Here is a 16,660-nt window from a genome sequence, read left to right on the forward strand (position 1 = left end):
CATATCTGTCAGTCACGTATTGCATTATTGTTTTTAAATTATTATTTTGGTAAAGTCTGTTATTTACAATAATAACGTAATATAAATCCTTGACTGAAAGATAGAATGCCAAATGCTAAGCACCCAATTAAGTCAGGTACCTAAATAGATATACAATTTTATTATACACCGTTTGTGGTCAACACATGTTTGTCATGTGAACATTAATTAGATACGTAGGTAAGTATACTAGGTTAATACATGTATGATTAAGTTTTGCAAAACTATTATGGTAAATAAAATATGAATGCATATCCAATTATCTCATATATAGTATGAATGCACAGTGTATTTTTAGGTTACCGAATCAAAAGTACATAAGTAGATGCGCCTTCAAGATTCTTTTGTACACAAAAGTACAAAGAAACCCTTAAGATATAACTATCTGTCCGAGCGTCTATCACAACGTTATATCTCAGCAACTAGTAATACCATGGATTCGAAATATAAAACAATTTTACATATTGTTGGCCTACTCATATTAGTCGATAGGAATAATTGAAAAGTTTTTTCAGTGAAGTCCAAAAAGGGCACTCAAATTTTATAATGGGCCTACTAGTTTAAATGGGTTTGTATACAAAAGGGCATCATATGAAATTTTCAAAATTGATTTTTATTTACTTTTACGTGTAATTTTTTACTTATTCATTCTTTTCTTGTCTGAAGTTTATGAAGCGAAAATCTAAAATAATTAAAGTTTATAAAGGTATAGCACTATTTTAAAAAATCATCAAGAAATTTCTACAATCTAGTTAGGAATGCAGTCTAGTTTTTAGCCAAAATTATGACCCAAATAAGTTGACATTATGAACTGCAATATCGATAATAAAAAATATTAAGTCTATTTCGTATAAGAAACGCAATTCTATATTGGTGTGTTTGTAAAGCAAGATATACATTTATTTGAAAAGGCTTATGACTTACTAGAAATACTAGAAATCTTGATAGATTAGTATTACACAAATACTTTTATTGACGCAGTGTATATAAAACTGTCAAAGTATGTGCATTTTTTTTTTGATGGGTGAAAATGGTATGGTAATCCCGCCTGCGCTAACGGGATACGCTGGCGGAGCACCAGTGAAGGGTGATAGATGAGAATGAAAACAGGCCAGTTAGCCCATTATGATGAATTCATCAGGAATTAACCATGATAATTTCCAGGGAGAACCGCGCGGAGGTCGACCTGGTTGGATATATTGCTAGCAATGGGATTCTCAGTCTCCATTACTAACAATCCCATTCCCTCCAAGTATGTGCATTATAATTTATAATAAAATTCCAAATACGTTGCAAATGTATAATACAAAAATATTCAAAATAAAATTACATGAATCTTTACTTAACAAGTAAAGAAAAGTTTTATAATGTTATAATAATAATTAGTAACTGACGAATACTCAATTTTATTTATTTATTTTGCAATATAATTATCATATAATGAATTAATGTCAATTGTTTACTGACATTATTATATCAAATTTTGCATGTAATTGTTTTGGCAAAACATGCATGTACATAACAAATTATTACTACCGTGTATCTGTATATCGTGTTTTTGAGCAAATAAATTGTTATTATTATTAATAGAGGTCATTTTATCTTATTTCTATGTGCAATGTTTCCTCTTTGTGATATCGCAGTAGATAACTTAAAAATTTGAATAATTTAAAAATTGAAAATTTAAATAGCTGAACTTGGTTAGACAAATTTAAAAGTCGGTAAGCACGTCAATTCAGTTGAATAGGTACTTAAGGAAATATTTTGTTCAAATCAATAAATAATTTATGTTCACAAAAGTACACACACAAAGCTAAGAAGGATTCTCAATGTCGTGACGGTGAAGATCTCTCATATTATTATACAGTATTTGAATTAGTAAGGTCTAATAGCCCCATTGCTAGCAATATACACTAACAGGTCGACCGCCACGTGGTCCCCCTGAAAACCATCTTAGTAAATTTTTGATGATTTCGTCACGATAGGCCAACTAACCTGCTTAATCCTCACTTATCATACATCACTGGTGCCCGCCAGCGTATACCAATAGCGCAGGCAGGATCATTTCATTATCATCCATAAAACAATCTTTAAAACGCCTTTGTCCTTTTTGAAGAACCCCACCCTTATAAATTTTAACTATACACTATATAAAGTTGTTTGAACAGAATTATTTCTTTCAAAGAATATTAACCAGACGACACATGAGGATTAGTTATCAATATGTCTACTCCTTATTTATTACCTAATAATTAAAAAAAAGTATGCTAAATTTTAATAAAAAAAAATTTTGGCTATGCAGAAAACGGTGCTTTACAATCAACGCTATTTATATAGCTTGAGCCTTTGTTCCAGCTAAATAGTAGATAGTGTGAAGTATACGCATGACTACGTTAATTCGATTTTTCTAGATTAAAATATCAAAAAGCGCTTCACTCAATTGAAGCATTGAGATTTTACACGTACTGACGTGTACACGTTATACTACAGCTGTGGCTTTATTAAAACCATTTAGTATAATTTTCTACTAGTGTTTGTTTAGTGTATACTTTATCTGTTTACCTTTTTTATAGAGGGTATTTTCTTTTTTATAAGTGAAAATTAACCGCTAACATCGTCTGCGCTATCGTTATACGCTGATGGGGCATAAGTAAGAATGAAATCAGATCTGTTGATCCACCATCTTGTCCACGATTTTTGACATCAATTAAAAAACAGTTTTAATAGGGAACCACGTCGAGATCGACTTTACTGTTAGATCCCGTACTAAGAATCTTCACGGGGATTGTAACGAGTAAGTTCACTAGTGTTAAATATATACCTCGTCAATCGATCTTTATACAACGATTTCAAAGAGTGCCCCCAATATCTTTGTAAATTATTGTGGTTAATTACTAGTAATTTACCAGAATGGGCAATATTGACTAGTCTATTTTATTTTTAGGTAGGCATACGAGCACTGCCCACTTGATGGGAAGTAACTACCGTGGTTTGTGAACACTTGGGGGTTCCTTGTGCATTACTGGTCTTTTAAAGGCACGTTTTTTGAAAAGTTTTATACTGTAATGAACGGGGAAATCTTCAGAAGCTCTTTTCTGAAGTTTTCCCCATTCATTACAGTCATTTTATAACCCACATCCACGAGAGAGAACGAACAAAAAGCATGCACAGTGGTACTTTGCCATGAACCCAAAAATTTAGATGATAATGAATTATTTATCATTACTTACTAGTACCTCGCCAACGCATACCTAAAAAATTTATAAATAACATTCGAACGTATTTACAATTTTTACATTTATTCATATTAAGAATAGCATAATAATAATGGATGGATATGTTGTACATTCCAATTAATAATCATTCGAGCAAAGTAAAACTACAAAGTGATCATTAAGACTTTTATTAAAATTAATCTTTTATATCATATCCATAATGCAATTTACAATAGTAGTACAATGACTTGTCTTCATTTCAGCTTGAGTCTTCAATAGTTTTTATATTTATCTTCTCATTTTTGATTCATTCGACCGTCTAGTATAGCAATATTAAGGAAATTTGTTGAATAAAACATACAAAAGGGTTAATTCGTTATCATATTAAACAAAAATTTTAATTTTAGAGATAAGATGTGTCATTAAATGGTGCTTCAGAATCTATCCCAGTGTCGACAATGTAGTGTAAAATTGGTACAAAAATGGTCACTAGTAATCTCAAACGACTTGGTGATGAAACTGTTTAACAAACCTATAGTTGCAGTTTTGAATTTTGAAATTTAAAACACGGAAGATAATCGGATATCTTAAGCTTTATATTATTACTAGCTTTTGCCCGCGACTTCGTCCACATAGAGTTCGGTTATAGTGCAAACCCCCTTTTATATCTTTCTCTTACTCGAAAATGAAAATAAAAAAAAAAATCACATATTCAGGCTTCTATGCAAAGTTTCATTCTCCATTTCATTCCCTCGGAGGGTAGATTCTGAAGCGAATTTTTATAAATGTTGGAATACGTACTTTCTTCAAAATTTACAAATTGAATCAATAAAAATATAATAAATAAATACCTAGTTGTGAGATATAAATTGAAAAGGATATTGTTTGTCTCTTGGCTCCTCGTGAGAGCGATCCCGGAATGGCGATTTATCCTATGTAAAAAAATCGAAACAATTATTAGTTATTCTGCATTTGTATTAAAACATTTTAGCCAAAGATAAAACATGCATAAACCATTTTAAATACAGACAATGCGTCGTTAATTATTAAACTTTAATATTAAAGGGCACAAGGAATCACGCAGAAGTGCCATCTATCCAATGCTGCTATATGGGCGCTTAGGAACTTTCAATCGGCACATCAGCCTATCGGTAGGACTGATGGTTCACTTGGCACCTACAGCGATGTTTTTACCATCAAAATTTTTTTCCAGAGGCACAAATAAACTTAGTTGAGTCTAGGGTAGACAGACAGAACTCAGTCTTCTTAATAGTAATTACACTCTGGCTGACGTATGGAAGTACGGCTAAAGTTAACTTTAGCGCGTTTGGCAAGCGACCAGAAAATATGACAGTCAGGAGAGTCTCCTGTGAGTAGCTTAACAATTTTGCTCAATAAAGACAAACTTGACTTATTCAATCATTAATTAACACAACATTTATTATTATACCCCGAAGCAACTGGTAATTTTCATCTCGTATTAATGATGATTAGCTCTCGATTGCTATGTAATTATTATAATTTGCTTAGATAGTCTAGTTTCTCCATAAAAGTAATAAAATCGTAGCCTTGTTTTTAATCCCGCAAATAGTAATTTTGATATCGAAATATTCTATATCCAGTAGGATTGTTATAGTATGAGCAGCTGATTTAAGGATCTTGCATGACAAGTTGAGTTCAAGGTGTATAGGTCCAGATGTGACAAATGATCAGATGATTAGATAAACAGAAAACTGGGTTTAAAGTTCTAACTAACATTATTTAATATAAGGATATGACTGAAAAACCAGGCTTGTTGGAGTTATTTCTAAATAATCGGTCACATGACAGACTTGGTCTTCGAAATAATATAATCAATGGTAACATCAATATGAATTATGTTATATATAATATTTCAATTAATAAGATCAATAATATTGTTACGAAGACACTAAGGTCGATTCTGAGGCGCTATTTCTCTAAACCCATTTCTAAATTTGAAATTTCTATTTGATATCACCGTAAATTTTTTATTGTAAACACCAATATGAATTAATTTTCTAACAGATTTACGTTAAAATTATTATATTTTTATTTTATGATGGTCCATAAAACAGTAATATCGCGAAATTATCAAATTCAAATATTAGGTTAAAGCATAAGTCAAGATATAAGAAATGGCGTCTAAGAGTTGGCCCCACTATTGCGAGGTTACTTTTGTCACAATCGTGTTGGTATCAAATCGGAATCATATCGAATATATGTGAAAAATAAAATAATTTCCTTTTTAAGTCATATTACATATAATTTTGATTTGATTCAATTCGATTGCGACTAAAGTTAACTCACTGGACATATATGGCATATATTACATGTGAATACGCTAATAATTTCAACCTAAGCGATAATTTTAAATTTACACTCGACAACCAAAAAAAAAAAAATTAATTTTCACTTCGCCCAATGGCACAAAGCATGGCTACTGAAACACTAAAAATGTATTTTGACATTTTAAGGATGCATTTTATGGCTCCTGGAGCTTAGTTAGACCGCTCATTTATGGATACTCAAATCACAGTACATCTTCTAGAATGTTTAGCCTATCGTCAAAAATATAAACACGGGCAGACCGTGTGCCTGGGTTTTGTTAGTTGGTTTGGTTTTTGGTTGGCAGTTTTATTTTCTGTTCAGGATACCTACATATAAACTTAGCTTAATTTTTTTACATAAAATTTTAAATTATCACTCAAATCTAATTATGGTGGTTGTACTAGCTGATTCCCGAGACTTCGTCTGCGTGAACTGGTATAGAAAGTATTCTAAGTGCTAAGTTAGGATGTTACCTACTCATGTAATAAATTTTATTCTAATCCAAATCAAAAAAATCATAAACCCTATAAACTTTCACTTTATAGTATTAGCAGGATATAAAAATGAATAAATTATTAATATCTAAATATTTTTTTTATAAGTACACTATTATATTTACCCTTTTGTGATATTTTTCATAATGATGATCCTCTTGAGAGCCGTTTTGGTGACTTCCCATCTTAATAATACCTAAAAATGTTATTAAGTATATTAGGAAAAAGTATATGAAGATTAACTTCAAATTAACAACAACCGAATCATTATTTGGATTGTACGCAGCGAAACATCTCTCTTAAAAGTACATGGTCTCGAATCACCTGCATCCATCCCTGTAACATTTTCTAGTACTAATGGGTCGATATGAGATTAAATTTGCCTGTACGTAATGGACATCCGGGTACCTTTTTTCTTTTCACTTTGGTCGGTTTCATGCCCATATGACTGACCAAATGCCATTTTAAGTTACCTTGGCACTTAAGACTGTGCAATTAGTCCTTTATTAGTTTGCTTTTATAATAAATTGAAGTTTGACATAAACCTAAACTAACAAGACTTGGTTTAGACAGATATTTAACAGGATTTTTATAATACAAGTTTTAATGTAGGCCTGATATAGTTTTATCAACTCAGCCTATCCGAGATGTAGTCATCGATTGATCTTTCGTTAGATAAAAAAAAAATAACAAAAAAATATATAATACCTTTTTGTTCATCACGTCGACGTTTTTGTTCCATTAATGCAGTATCGTCTGCTCTATCCTGAAATGTTTCAACACAAGAAATTTAATATAGGTTTTGAAATGGTAAAGTACATAATTCGACTTGATAATGCGATTTTTAATATATTTATATATTTATTTGTGAATGCCTTATCTGTTCATATTCAAAATCTTCGAGTTAATAGGTAGCAATTTTTTTTTTAATATTCATAAATATGCACATAAAATTTTAAAATTATGTTGTATTTTGGTAAACGATTTAGGTCCTAAAATTTGATTCGGTAATGGGTCTTTCTGTAGGTACATGTCATTATATATTTAGTTTTTATGAATCTCTATTTTCTCGTAGCTAAGTATATATCGTCAGTGAAGCTTTAACAGTACTTAAGTACCTAAATGTCTATTTTACGGAAGAGCAAAAAGACTAAGTTTATTTGAGTTATATTTGAGATATATATTATTTAGAAAAGTGTTTGAAATCAACTTATTCAAGAAATAAAGGACGATTTATTTAAATTTCTTTTACTAATAAGATATTAGCGTGACTACTGTTAATTGCGAACGGATATGAATGTGTAATTTATTGATATCTATATTTACTCTAAACAAAAAAAGTTATCATTGATACATTACTAAATAACGTAAATAACTACCTTTACTATAAATAAATCTTACAGAAGACTGTAGGTTACAAATCTATATACTGACTGACTGCTTAACGCAATGTCGGTCTTTAGTTGACTTACGCAATATCAGTTTTATTGAAATATGCAGGTCACTGTCGTTTTTGATTGATTGAAAGAAAGTGCGTCACACTTATCTAACGAATGGTATCAAAATGTCAAAATTGCCAAAAAATTACTTACGCATTGTTAGAACTTCACTGACAATATAATTTTAGTTGTATACTTTGAGGAGAATAGGTATTCAGCTCAAAGGCTAACAATATTTCAAACTTACCCGCTTGCGACTCATCTTACGCTCTTTACGTTCATCGCCTCTGACTTTCGTTTTGCGTTTTTCCTTCTCGGGCGACCGTTCCTCTATATCTTTGGTGCCCTGCTTTATGATGAAAATTCTGGTTAATGGTAGTCAATGAGAACACAGTGGAAATATTTCAATGTCGCAATATTTTACAGCCAACAAAATTAGTAATTAAAATTATATTTATATGTAAAACTGATAAAATATGAGTCAAAAAGGACAACGAATGAAGGTAACTTAGAATACTCTTTGTCGAGAGTGAATTACCAATCCATCATCACATTGATTTTTTTGTCACATCTGAACCATGTACATTCTTTGTAAAAATATTTGGCATGAAAGCAATGTTCCTCTATAGGTATCTTGACTTATTCCATAATTTTCTTTAAAATATACTGCTTCAATCAGGATACTTTCTTGTTAATCCATAAAAATTATTGAATAATGAATGAAGTACAAAATTTATAGCAGACTTTGGTATCATAGTATTAAGATGAGATTCTTCTTCATAACACCACATAGTAAGAGCTTCATATTTTCATTTAGAAGTTAGATAACAGATTCCTGAACTTTATGATGATCAAGATAATGTAAAGGTAGATGTAGAATTTTATATTTTAGCATCACAACTTCTTTGAGTCTATTCTTCTTCTTGTCCAGCTGGCGTGATATATGAGAGTGCTGTTGTAGTTTTCACACTTTGTTTCTTATTTCTTGCTTGTTGCAATATTGTAGTTTCTTTTACAGAGATAATTTATGCTTCTTTTATATTTAGTGTAGGTAATAAATATATCCACATGTGAGTTACATAGTCTTCATAAAATCTTCATTATTGTAGATAAAGGATTCAGATTCATTTATAACTATTATATAAAATTAAGATGATGTTTAGCGCCATAATAGTTGTTTGTCGGGAACATTCCATATAAAGTTAACTGAGTAACATCCATTCTTCAATATCAGTTCTATTTTCAGCATTCCTGTTACATACTTGCTGCGAACATAGTGAGAAGTCCAGTATTTCCGTATATATTAAATACTTCGCTTAATAATCATCCACATAATCATTCGCTTCCTTTCATCTCGTAGATCTTCATTAACATATATAGTTAACCTTAATTCATTGGACATTTTGACTCATTGAATTCAAAAGATAATTTAAAAAATAACCTTACCAGTATGCGATTGGACTGGGCTGAATGGACTTACACACGACACACATTGATTCCTTTTATAGTATTTTTACAAATATATTATTATTTATAATACGAGATTTAAGATTCTTCACAAGAGTGCTTGCGATGCGATACGATGCAATTGTCTTTATTATTATGTGTTATTAGTCTTGATATCTTGAAATAATAAAATCTTCCTTCATTTCAACATATTTCGTTAGCTTTGATCTTCTTATATATAAAAAATACAAATACTTTTGATTGAATCCTGATGTTGAATAATCTAAGTTTTCCTTAAATTGTAGATCATAATAAAGAATCCTCTAGTGAACTTCTTATTGATGATATCTTCCGCTAATTTAATCTTCTTTTTATAGTAACACATGGCGGTTGACAGGTACGACAGCAGTTTTGTTAATTATTTTTTTATTATAGTATGTTTTCACATAATTGACAGTTCATAGTCTATTTTGTAAGCACAAATTTAAGTCTTGATGGCCAGTTCTGACGAGTGTGAACACTTGTCCGCGCACACGATTACAATGGTTAGTAGCAGTAGCAGCGTTGGGCCGCGTGCTCGTAGTCGCCTCCAGCCCAATCCTCAGTCCGGCGCGAGCATGATGCAAGGTCGATTTATCACAACAATACTCACCTTGCCATTTCCGGCGGTTTCTACTTTACGACGCTTCACGTCTGCAAATAGTTTAAAACGACACATTAACTAACCATTTTATATTACAAAACTTAACAACGATAAAAAATATTCTTTTATCGCACTTAAAATGGTGATGTAGATGATGACAAATATGACGGCAAGTGATAATCGTCACCTATAGATATAAACAGCGTCCTTCATTTCGTGAGCACTAATGTGTTCTGCCTTTGCATTTATTACTTCCAATGAAATATCCCATACTTCTCTATCGCCGCGTGGTTCCGGCATAAAATGGCTACCCCTTCCTTTCCTGTGGTTTTCATACGCTTGTGGCGTTGACATTACACAGCTGATTTCATGCGTCACGGTCGTGTATTATATTACTGTTATTTGGTATTTCATAGTATTTTACTATTAAATATTATTATTTCTTTATATTATGACACAATATCATAGATTACATGATATTAAATGATAAAACAAAAAAACATTTCAAATTTTCCGAAGAGTTTCAACTGGTTTTCAGTTCAGAATAATGGTCTGAATTCACTGTATTAGCTTTTGCCAACTTGTTCCTCACACCCCTGTATACAAATACAAGAGTGATATCGAATCTAATTAAAATAAAATTAGATTCGATATCAGTTAGTTACACGTAAAAACATCAGGGCTGGTTTTTGTTTTACATTAGGGTATGTGTGTATCAAATAATTTAGTTACTGTCAACAACTGTAAATAATTACAACCTATGTATATGATAACATATATACATGAATAATAAACAAACCTCGTTCAATGTCATCAGGTGGATGACGATGATCATGCGGTGGGGAAACTGTTTCCAAATAACGATCCTCCTGAAAAAATATAGCAGATACAATAGTTTGAAAAAAGTTTAAAAGATTTTACATCTGGTTCTAACAATATTTAATTAAATACTACTATTTTTGTCGTCCATACATGTTTATCTTGTTAATATTGTGTAAAATAAGATTAAAATATGTATATATTTGATGTATGTTATGTATTTTATATATTCATTTATATAATATATACTATTATAAGTAATTAGATGTATGTATGGTATTTATTGCAGACATTATTTGCATATTTTTCATTTAACACTAGCATTTTTTTATTAGATATACTTATTGTGTCAAATAACTACTATTTTATACTTTCCTTCTCTACCCAAAGGTTATCTGGAAAAGATTGCTTTAGCGATAAGACTGCTTTTTGTACTACATACATGTAACACATATACACACACATACATACACGTATTTGTGTATTTTTTATTATGAAAAAATGTGTAATATATTTACCCTATGTGAACGTTCTCTAGGTGATCGCTCTTTACTTCTCATTTCTTCCTTAGATCTTTCCTTGATTGACCTATAAAATAATGTAATATTATGAGGAATTTTAACGAAAGCGCATTATAGATAAATTACATAATTAAATAATGAACGAGATATTTACGTTCGTGATTCTCGTTTTGTTTCTTTCTCTCTGTCCGATTCATCTCGGCGTCGATCACTGTTTCGAGACTCTCGTTTTTCAGTGTCTAAAAAAAATATTAATTACATGACAAAGTTTATGTTAAATTCAATAAATTCCAAAAAAATATTGATGAAAAAAGCGGGAAAAAATTTAAACTAAAGATTGTAGTATTTCGATCAAATGGGACAATAATAAAATAATAAAAAAAGAAACTTAGTTGAACTATTTTATTGGAGAAAGCTATTTATATAATTAATATTATCGATAGTTTGATGGAGGTTTTACTTCAATATGCTTAGCTATTGTACGGTACTTTACCTTGTGTTTGTGGTGGTGATGAAGTCGTCTCTTGTTCTTGCTTCAGAGAGTTAGTCTCCTCTTTGATAGTGGCGGCAGGCGTGGCAGCGGCGCTTGCCACCTTGAGCTTATCAACCACCTTTTAAAATTATATATGTAGTCTAAGATATTTTCTTTTAAGATTAAATCAATTATATTGGAATCACCCAAATATAATAAAGGCAGGTGTTAATATATAAATATAATATTTCATACTGAATATACATGGTATATAGTTACGAGACACGAATATTAAAGAATATTATTACAACGCGTTACAATCACTTAAATAGTCGGTGTGGGAAATGAATTTATTTAAAAATTTCTCAAACGGTATTTGAATTTGGCATTTATTATGCCAGATTACTATAAGTACTATGGGCCGTGTGGTCCTGGCATAAAGTAGATCACCCTTTCCTTTCTAGTGGGTGTCGTAAGAGCTAACGGAACAATGGTTGATGAATGGGCAGCAGAATCCCTTTTAAAATATCATCAAAACCTAACTGCAGTTGCCATCCCGCGCACCAGCGTAGCAAAGCAAACGTTGCATCTACTGGCAACCAATGGAGGAGGTCTTCTTTTAATAGTGAATGGTTAAAATAAATTGTATTATATTGATAGGTTATTTTATTATTAAAAAAAATATATATATATATTACCTGATGAAAATCACTCTCTCTCATCATATGGGGGACTTTGTTACGCAACTGTCCGCTATATCCCGTAGCTAACACGTACAAATCTTGTCGCTGCGTTTTTTCCTCTTCCTTTACCTATAACAAGTAAGGTTAAATTAACTAATGTACTTAGTAATTAAGTTAAAGTGGATTTGCCACTTGATCTTGGATAAAATAGGTTACCCCTTCCTTTCCCATGGGTATTGTAAGGCAAACGGTCGGATGGTCGTATAGGCAGCAGCATCCCTCTTAAAACATCACTAAAACTCTAACTGCGGTTGCCAACGCGCCTGCCAAGCATGGCATCTACTTGCAAAATGAACCATAAGGGGAAGGTTTATATTTAGCAGTAGATAGTTAACGGATAATATGAATTAGTAATTAATATAATATAAAAAAAAATTCAACTAACCTTATCCACTTTTCTCTCGATTATTTGGGCCAATTTTTCCAATACTGGAAAGTGCGGCAACACTCTTATAAGTACAATTAGCGCGTTGCGTATTTGCACGTAATCTCCGGAATCAAGGCACACAACCATCGCTTTAGTGATTTTGTAGTGCCATTTGTGACACACGTGTCTGAAATATTAATGTTTAGTCAGTCTTCACCCCCTACTTAAGTGGCAAATGAATCTACCGATACGTTATCGCTATTAAGTAAGTACCGAAGATAGAATGAAACATCTAGTGTTTTATTCTTTCGAATGCACACGATTATGAAAACACATTTACTGATAGATATGTTTAACAATTATCTAAGGGGATAACTTAGCCATTACTTATGAACTTTGGCAGAAATGGGGCTGTAATTACGACGAGTAAAGGAGCATTGGACCCTAACAAACCTGTAGTTCTCGTAGCCGACGTGGTCGTTGGCCTCGGTGAACTGGTTGGAGACGCGGTACTTGGTGACGAAACCGGGGTAGTGTGCGCACTCGGCGTGGAAGGCAGCGCGGTCGGCGTGCCAGCGCATGGCCGTGCCCAGCACGCGTCGCAGGAACTGGCCGTAGCGCGCCGCCTCGCCCTCCGAGCACGACATCACCGAGTACGTGATGTCGCAGAACAGCTGCACCGCGCACGCCACACCACGCGGCCACATGCAACCACACCGCCGATGACATGAGCATCATTGTCGTCGACACCAGTATAATAACCTTTTTATATTATATTTTTCTATAAGATCTTATTAACATAATACAATAGATAGAAACTGAACAGATAACTATTTCTACAACGATTAAAGTAATATTGGCTTGCCCTTTATTTAATTTTATTATGAAAACAAAAAAAAAAATAATAGGTGTTTGAACAATAAAGTTTGCAAATATGAAATTTCAAAGAGATTTTTTTTTTATATAGATCCAAGATACAGAGAAATTAATTTCGCACGACCAAAGCTGCATAGTTTTGTTTCATTAAACAATTATCTGATTAAATCAGTTTGTCCTAACGGCAAAATAAAATTAACATTGACTGGGAGAGAATGCTATATAGTATTAAGTCTGCCTTTTGTACCAGACATTTTTTTGTAATGTGGTCAATAAAGAATAAATAAATAAAACATTATAATTAGCAGAGCGCGCTCAAATTAGCGGCACTACTATCGCAGCAGTTACAGTTATAATAAAAGTAGTTGAAAATAGTATTAGATAAGTTTAGATAAAAAAATACAACATGCGAAACTGTGAATACAATCAAGCAATGACAATACGCTCGTTAAAAAAAATCTTAAACAAAACAAATATTGAACAATTTTATTTTTGTCAAATTAAAAATTATCAACTGACCCTGTCGTAGCAGAGCAGCGTAGAGAAGTTGGGCGTCTTGAGTGAGTGCACCGTGTGCACGAACTCGGCGCAGTAGAGCGCGTCGGCGGCTGTGAACACGCAGCGTGGGAACAGGCACAGCTGCATGAGCCGCGTCACGGTCTCGTTCTTGGCGGACTTGGCGGCGCGCGCCGGGAACCAGCCGCTGCACTCGCGCTGCAGCCGCGCCGACACGCGGGACACGTGCTCCTGCTGGCGCCGGCGCTCTTCCTGCAAACACACGCCAAGTAAAGACAAACTGATCACGTCACAGGCAGACGTTGGGAGGGAGACTTTGTACAAATACTTTGACTGTCCCATTCGTGTTTCAACCGTAAAACAGTTGTTTGCATGGCTGTGTTTCGGTTTGAAAGGTGGGATATGGCGTGAATTTACTGGGTACGGAGGAATAACAACTGAGTCCTCAGGAATGGCAACGCATGAGGGGTATCATGAGCGAAACAGTATACTCTGTTATGTCCATGGTATTGCTCATGTCTATAGGCGACGGTTACCACTTTCCATCAGGTGGGCCGTCAGCTTGTTTCCCATTCTAAGTTGTATAAAAAAAAGACGATTCCCTTAGTACAATCTTAAGTTTAAGCCATAAAGACACAATATGCAGACTACCAAGATGATGATCGTTAGCACAGTACTAACGCTACCATATACTGGCCGCTTACATTTTGAGTACCATGATACTGGTAATTCAGATTAGATTTCATTTATATTAGAATTAGATATTCATTTATTTTTTTTTATTAAAACTAATGCCACCGGCGTGGCACCAGTGAAGGATGATAGACTTATTTGAATAATATTACAACCTGATAGTGTACAATGGGTTCATTAGACCCCATTTAATAAGCCTGTTTCGTATTAAACATCTATAGGAAATTCATTTGTAACACCTTTGATGTCAATCCAATAAACTACTTTCAATAAACATCGGATTCAAAAAGAAAAATATTCACACAATATAATAGATACTGTTGACATACCTGTAGCTTTTCAATAAGTGTATTATAACGTTCTTGCTCCTTTTTTCCTTTTGTCCCTTGCGAAGTATCTTTAGCGGCATTTGCCGCAGCAGTCTTTAAACGCTCTATTTCCCGTTCATAACTTTCCACTGGCACGCGTAGATCGTACATCGAGAGTGACCTTGAAAGTTCACATTGTTATATGAAATAAATCTTCAAACATTATTTATAAACATGATTGATATATTAATCTTACCAAAAAGTGACATAAAATTCAGGGGAAATATCTTCCCACACTCTGGCTGGTAGCATTGGTGTTACGGACAACAATATAGGTTCCAGAGTCTCTTTTGCAGCGGTAGTGTATCGTTCTATACTTTTCTCTAATGTGTCCGCTTTTATGTCAGAACCTTTCCTCAATACTTCAACTCTTGCTGCGATTTTTTGAGCTAGTACTGGACGGTGAAGAAAAAAGGCGACATCTGCATCCACGTGGTAATCGCGTAACAATTCCTAAATATTATAAGATAAATTAGAATTAGTAAGTGTTAATTTTTTAAAATAATAAAAAATAATATTATTAAATAATGTAAAAAATGTTGCAACAAAAGTATGATTGACTATTAATTAATATTCTGCTATATCTCATATTTGGTATAATAATATAAGTTTGCATATAATAATTATAAATATATAATTTATCAATTTTATGCAAATATTGAATGCATCTGACAATTATTAAAACATTAATATATTTCTTAAAATGAAAAAGAGAGAAGTAGGCACAGCAAATATCAAAGCAGCAATGGGAAAACTTGAATATAAACGAGAGGTTACCTGCAATGACGGTAAACGGGCGGCATATTCATCGGGGGCATGCGACGATGCTAAGAATGTTCCTAGTTGAACAAGAGCATCCTGGCACTGATCTGCTAATCTGCCAACTACTTTTAGTTGTGAGCCAGGTGGTTCCCCAGAGGAAGTACTTTCTTCTTCGGATTCTAAAAATAAGTTATTCGTGTCATTCAGGCAGTAATAAAATAAATTTCACGACTTAGCTTACTTTTAATATTGGTCTATCAACTTACACGTCAGGCAGACGAAATAAAAAGTAGCAATTCCTGCGATACTAACATTGAGTTTAGTACAGAAATCGCTGTATAACTATGTAAAATGGAGAAATAAAAGAAATTTAACAACTCAATTATATTTCGTAACCTTTACTTAAACAGAATGACAAAATAGTAATTGTAGTATATGCTATGATTGTACTTTTTACATAGAGATTGAGATATTTAAAAATTGCAACTAAAATAATAGTTACCTTTCCAAACACAACAATGACGTTGTTGAGCAGATAATATACAGAGAGCAATATCTAAGTTGTTCCCAACTATTGCTTCCTTAAGTCTAGCTGATGATCTTCTCGTGTTACGCACTTGAGAAAAATATCCGGCCTATAATAAAAAATAGATTCATATAGTATATCTACAAAATTAAACACAGGAGATATTATATTAAATACAATTTATGAATTGCTTACCTCTCCCTTGAGTAATTCACCCCCCGCCATGGCATCTAATTGTTCTGATGTCATTTCTTCGGCCGCCTCTATTCCTGCCATCTTTTGTACTATCTCTTTCAGAATTAGCAAATCTTGACTGCAAATTAATATGAAGTGTTGTCAATAAATAAAATATTCTACAAGGAAAATTGCCCG

At 32.7% G+C, this 16,660-nt stretch overlaps 1 protein-coding gene and 1 long non-coding RNA gene across 5 annotated transcripts in view; one reads left to right on the forward strand and one right to left on the reverse strand.

Moving 5' to 3' along the window:
* Positions 1-14,094, forward strand: LOC128200902 (uncharacterized). The gene is made up of 3 exons (XR_008252953.1): positions 1-219; positions 12,951-13,299; positions 13,956-14,094. It is a non-coding gene; the product is annotated as an uncharacterized LOC128200902 (long non-coding RNA).
* The window catches only part of LOC113509164 (THO complex subunit 2), a 25,085-nt gene continuing 11,851 nt past the window's right edge, over positions 3,427-16,660 (reverse strand). The window contains exons 12-30 of one of the 4 annotated variants that reach the window (XM_026892481.3): positions 16,484-16,601; positions 16,265-16,397; positions 15,778-15,941; positions 15,197-15,453; positions 14,962-15,121; positions 13,943-14,191; positions 13,001-13,221; positions 12,566-12,734; positions 12,136-12,249; positions 11,459-11,576; positions 11,120-11,204; positions 10,963-11,032; positions 10,425-10,494; positions 9,635-9,675; positions 7,784-7,882; positions 6,806-6,863; positions 6,223-6,293; positions 4,137-4,186; positions 3,427-3,576 (exon numbers count right to left, since the gene is read on the reverse strand). In XM_026892481.3, coding sequence (XP_026748282.2) covers positions 3,543-3,576; positions 4,137-4,186; positions 6,223-6,293; positions 6,806-6,863; positions 7,784-7,882; positions 9,635-9,675; positions 10,425-10,494; positions 10,963-11,032; positions 11,120-11,204; positions 11,459-11,576; positions 12,136-12,249; positions 12,566-12,734; positions 13,001-13,221; positions 13,943-14,191; positions 14,962-15,121; positions 15,197-15,453; positions 15,778-15,941; positions 16,265-16,397; positions 16,484-16,601 — 2,281 coding nt within the window. In that variant the 3' untranslated portion in view covers positions 3,427-3,542. Of the gene's footprint in view, positions 3,577-4,136; positions 4,187-6,222; positions 6,294-6,805; positions 6,864-7,783; positions 7,886-8,982; positions 9,676-10,424; positions 10,495-10,962; positions 11,033-11,119; positions 11,205-11,458; positions 11,577-12,135; positions 12,250-12,565; positions 12,735-13,000; positions 13,222-13,942; positions 14,192-14,961; positions 15,122-15,196; positions 15,454-15,777; positions 15,942-16,264; positions 16,398-16,483; positions 16,602-16,660 lie in introns of those variants that run through there. The other 3 variants (XM_026892480.3, XR_008252952.1, XR_004223862.2) reach the window with 3 other exon arrangements.

The sequence above is a fragment of the Galleria mellonella genome, unplaced genomic scaffold, assembly GCF_026898425.1.
Source record: "Galleria mellonella isolate WM207_F2 unplaced genomic scaffold, CSIRO_AGI_GalMel_v1 utg310, whole genome shotgun sequence".
NCBI lineage: Eukaryota > Metazoa > Arthropoda > Insecta > Lepidoptera > Pyralidae > Galleria > Galleria mellonella.